Genomic DNA, 4373 nt, shown 5'->3' on the forward strand with positions numbered 1-4373 from the left:
AAAGCTTTGGGCTTCTCTGCCACTTCCGATTTGGTGCAGGTCACCTCCAGTTCGATCACGTGACCGCTGGCGTCCTGGGAGACAGGAGACAAGCTGAGCCATCAGGCAGCAGTCCCATCCTGCAGGGCAGCCCTGGGGATGAACCGCCAGCCCCCCAGCTCAGGGCAACCCTGCTCCCTGCCACATGCGACACAGGACTGGCAGGGAGCCGCTGCACAGGCAGCTTGTGCTCATGCTGTGCCCACAGCGCCTGGCCTGAGATGACCATCACTGCCCTTCCCTGGTGAGGCACAGCCATGTCTGAAATCCCACGGCCCAACCTTGTGTCACCAGTGCTAAGAGCCACCCACCTTGATGATGTTTTGAACTGTGATGACATAGCCAGCATGGCGCAATCCCACCGGCTGCCCAGGGGCCAAGCGCTTGTAGCCCTTGTCCACCTCCTGCAAAGAGTTCACAGCTGCACAAGGGGTCTCAGCATGGGCAGCAGGTCCCCTCTCCAGCATGGCGCTCTGTTCCCATGACTGCATCCCCCCACCCACTCCTGCTGTTCCAGGGATTGGCACATACAGGGCTGTTTGAACTCCCAACATTGCTATGGGATGTTCCCCAGTGCACAGGCCAGGTGTGGGCACCATCAGTTTGACATGTCCTGGCCAGGCTGAGGGCAGCAGGCAATGTCAGAGCTGCTGGCACATTTGGGAGTTGCAGTCGGGTGCCTGACACCCGCCTGTGCCCCATACAGCACCAGCACGACCCTCAGCACTGCCAGGCTCCCGCTGCCTGAGCTGTAGCTCCTGGGAGAGAGAGCAGTACAGCCCAGTGGGCCTGGCTCACCTCCCTGAAGTCCGTCTCCTCGATGTAGATGGTGGGCTGGAAGGGCACTTTGTGAAAACCCCGGCTCTCATCAGCTGGAAAGTTGGGCACAAGGACCTCAAGTGCCTGGGGAGAAGGAGGGAGTGAATGCTGACCTTTGGGACTCCCACTCCCATGCCAGCCCGTGGCAGTCTCACCTTCGGAGCAGGGAAGTTGGTGATGGTGACCTTGAGGGGCTCCAGGACAGCCATGGCACGGGGGGCCTGCTCATTCAGCACCTCCCGTGCACACGCCTCCAGCAGATGTGGCTCCATTGTCGCCTGGGCCACCGTCACACCGACCTGTAGGACAGCCTGCTGTCACGATGCTGGCTGGGGGACACATCCCCCTGCCCCATCCCATCCTTTCCCCAGCACCTACCCGGGCACAGAAGTTGTTGATGGCCTCGGGGGGGAAGCCTCGCCGGCGCAGGGCTGTCAGTGTGAAGAGCCGCGGGTCATCCCAGTCCCTGAGAAAACACCAGTGTGACAGCCAGTTGTGCCCTGGGCAAGACCCACCCTGGCTGCTGGCCCCACTCCTACCTGACAGCACCCGTCTCCACCAGCCGGATGATCTTCCTCTTGGAGACGACGGTGTAAAGCAGGTTCAGGCGCCCATACTCCCACTGCACAGGGCAGTAGACATCCAGCACGTTGCACAGCCAGAAGTAGGAGGAGCGCCTGCAAGGGAGGCACAGGCACAACCCGACTCAGCCTTGTGCCCGCCTACAGCCCCACAGACACACTGTCCCCCAACACTTTGGCAGCTGCCAGGACATGGCCAGCTGCTCCCCACCCAGAGCTGCCCTGCCAGGTCTGGCTCAGCCCTGAGCCCTGCCATGCAGAGCGCTCACCTGGCCTGGAACTCCTTGGTGCAGAGGGAGTGCGTGATGTGCTCGATGGAGTCACAGAGGCAGTGTGTGTAATCATATGTGGGGTAGATGCACCTGCAAGGCAGACGCAGTCAGCCCTGGGGCAGAGTCTGCTGCTGCTCCCCTCCCAACACCTCCCCACTCCTAGGAGACACAGACCAGCCAGGTGTGCCAGGACACTGCAGGCCCTCCCTACCACTTGTCCCCGGTGCGGTGGTGTGGTGTGAACTTGACACGGTAGGCGACAGGGTCCATCTTCCCATCCTCCATCACCAGCTTCATCCTCAGCGTGGCCTCCCCCTCTGCAAACTTGCCCTTTCGCATGTCCTGTAGAGCAGGGGGAAGCTGTCGGCCAAGCCACAGACCCGGACCCCACGGGCACGCAGCACCTGCCCCCAGCCAGGAGTACCTCAAAGAGCAGCAGTGACTCCTCCATGGGCCGGTCCCGCCACGGCGAGGGCGGTGGGTTGTGGCCCTTGATCTCCTCAACCTTTTGATGGCAGACGTATGCCTGACCCCTATGGAGAAGAAACACCATCATCAGACGCAAGTGGCCCATTCCCTGAGTGAGGGGGAGCCTGGCTGCGGCACGGGATATCCATGCCACCTGGCGCATCCATACCACCCCAGCATGCTCACCTGCGGATGAGTTCCAGGGCCCAGGTGTACAGCTGGTCAAAGTAATCTGATGCGTGTGTCACTGCATAGGGCTGGTAGCCTGTGGGGATGGGGGAAACAGAGCAGGTTGGAGGCAGCCCCAGGGCCCGGCAGCAGGACCTGCATGCAGGAGTGTCCCCAGCAGCACCTGGTCTGATCCTGCCCTCCCCAGCCCAAGCCATACCCAGCCACTCCACCATCTCCCGGATGGCCGTGAAGTACTTCTCCTCCTCCTTCTCAGGGTTGGTGTCATCGTAGCGCAGGAAGCACACGCCACCATTGGCCTGGGGATGGGGGGACAGTGAGCACCCACGTCCTGAGGGACCACAGGGCTGGTGGCCAAGCGTGTGGAGGCAGGGGCTGGGGGGAGCTGCCAGCGGGGCTTGGTGCTTCTCACCTTGGCATAGCCAAAGTTGAAGTTGATGGCCTTGGCATGGCCAATGTGCAAGATCCCATTGGGCTCTGGAGGGAACCGTGTCCGAACCTGCAGCGGGGAAGGGGAATACCTCTGTCCTTTGGCAGGAGACTCTCTGCCTCCTTGACAACCCAGGCACTGACATGAGCCCCCAACAATCCCACAAAGCCCTCTGTGCCACATGGGTGCTGCCTCTGACTGTGCCCCCAGTGAGCTGTGTGTGTCCCCAGCCACGCCACCCACCTGGCTGGAGCCTGGCACAGCAGTGGCACCCTCACAGGGAACCACTGGGCTGGGGGACACAGTCTCACCTGCCCACCCGTGATTGCCAGGTGCTGCTTCAGCAGAGTCATGGTGTTGGGTGTCACCACGTAGCCTTCTGTCTTGTAGTTCTCTCCTGCGGGCAGAGGATGCCCAGGGCTGCAGTACCGTCCAAACCGAGCCAAGCCTGGCAGCCGGCAGGGAAGGACATGGAGCCAGGCTGGTCCCCCGCAGCATGGAGAACTGGGGCCAGGCCCCCACACATGGCAGGGGCTCCTCACACTCACCTGGCTTATGGAACTTCAGGGCTTCTCCCCGCAGCTGCTCCAGCAGCGATCGTGTCTCCGTGCCCACCTCGCCTGCAGAGAGAGAGGGGGCTGAGCAGTGGCCTGACCGCAGCTCCCAGGGCCCAGCTCAGAGGCAGGTCTCAGCCAGGAACCCAAAGGCTGGGGAAGCTGCCTGCAGAAGGACAGTTCCTTACCATTCTCCACCACAGCTGCCTTCAGGGCTTCTCCCCGCAGCTGCTCCAGCAGCGATCGTGTCTCCGTGCCCACCTCGCCTGCAGAGAGAGAGGGGGCTGAGCAGTGGCCTGACCGCAGCTCCCAGGGCCCAGCTCAGAGGCAGGTCTCAGCCAGGAACCCAAAGGCTGGGGAAGCTGCCTGCAGAAGGACAGTTCCTTACCATTCTCCACCACAGCTGCCTTCTGCTTCTCTGCTGGGGCTGGCCGGCCCTTCACAGCCTGCAGGGACCAGCACAGGATCCTGAGTGCCCAGCCCCAGCATGCCCCTTCCTCTCCTGGCCCAGCCTGCTGCCCCCAGCGCTCCCTCAGATCTGTGCCCATGGTGGCGGCTGGACCCAGAGCAGCTATCTGGGATCCTGCCTGGATACTCGGCAGGGAAATACCATCCCAGTTCCCAGACTCCCCCACTTCCTCACCTTTGGCTTCTTTTCCAGGTCAGCTTCTGTCTTTGGTCCCAGCAAATGCAGCACCTGTTGAAGAAATACAGAGACAGGAGTAGAAAACGCTCCCAGTGCCTCAAGGCCTGGAGGGGGCCCTGTCCAGCTGTGTCCCCCTTTCCCCCGCCCCGCATCTACCCGGGGCAGGCTGTTCCCAGCACCAGGCCCTCCCACGGGACAGGTCAACAGGTCCCACACCAGACACCGCACCGACAGGGGACACTACCACAAGCAGCCCCTGACCCACTGCCCTCACACCCACCTGCAGGTCCACCTCGTTCTTGATGGTCTTCCCATCTGCCCACCGCAGCCGGCTCCGCGCCTCCCCTGTGGACAGGGCACTCTGTGGGCTAGGGG

The 4373-nt window shown here is 62.5% G+C and overlaps 1 protein-coding gene across 1 annotated transcript in view; it reads right to left on the reverse strand.

Annotated features, from left to right (window-relative positions):
- The window catches only part of QARS (glutaminyl-tRNA synthetase), a 6066-nt gene that overhangs the window by 1247 nt on the left and 446 nt on the right, over positions 1–4373 (reverse strand). Inside the window, exons 2-18 of the mRNA XM_010296846.1 lie at positions 4279–4343; positions 3996–4049; positions 3741–3798; positions 3347–3418; positions 3110–3195; positions 2781–2867; positions 2568–2667; positions 2366–2444; positions 2136–2244; positions 1923–2053; positions 1709–1801; positions 1398–1535; positions 1237–1324; positions 1014–1157; positions 838–942; positions 351–443; positions 4–74 (exon numbers count right to left, since the gene is read on the reverse strand). Coding sequence (XP_010295148.1) covers positions 4–74; positions 351–443; positions 838–942; positions 1014–1157; positions 1237–1324; positions 1398–1535; positions 1709–1801; positions 1923–2053; positions 2136–2244; positions 2366–2444; positions 2568–2667; positions 2781–2867; positions 3110–3195; positions 3347–3418; positions 3741–3798; positions 3996–4049; positions 4279–4343 — 1573 coding nt within the window. The remainder of the gene's footprint in view (positions 1–3; positions 75–350; positions 444–837; positions 943–1013; positions 1158–1236; positions 1325–1397; positions 1536–1708; positions 1802–1922; positions 2054–2135; positions 2245–2365; positions 2445–2567; positions 2668–2780; positions 2868–3109; positions 3196–3346; positions 3419–3740; positions 3799–3995; positions 4050–4278; positions 4344–4373) is intronic.

The sequence above is a fragment of the Phaethon lepturus genome, unplaced genomic scaffold (assembly GCF_000687285.1).
Source record: "Phaethon lepturus isolate BGI_N335 unplaced genomic scaffold, ASM68728v1 scaffold24521, whole genome shotgun sequence".
Classification (NCBI taxonomy): Eukaryota; Metazoa; Chordata; class Aves; order Phaethontiformes; family Phaethontidae; genus Phaethon; species Phaethon lepturus.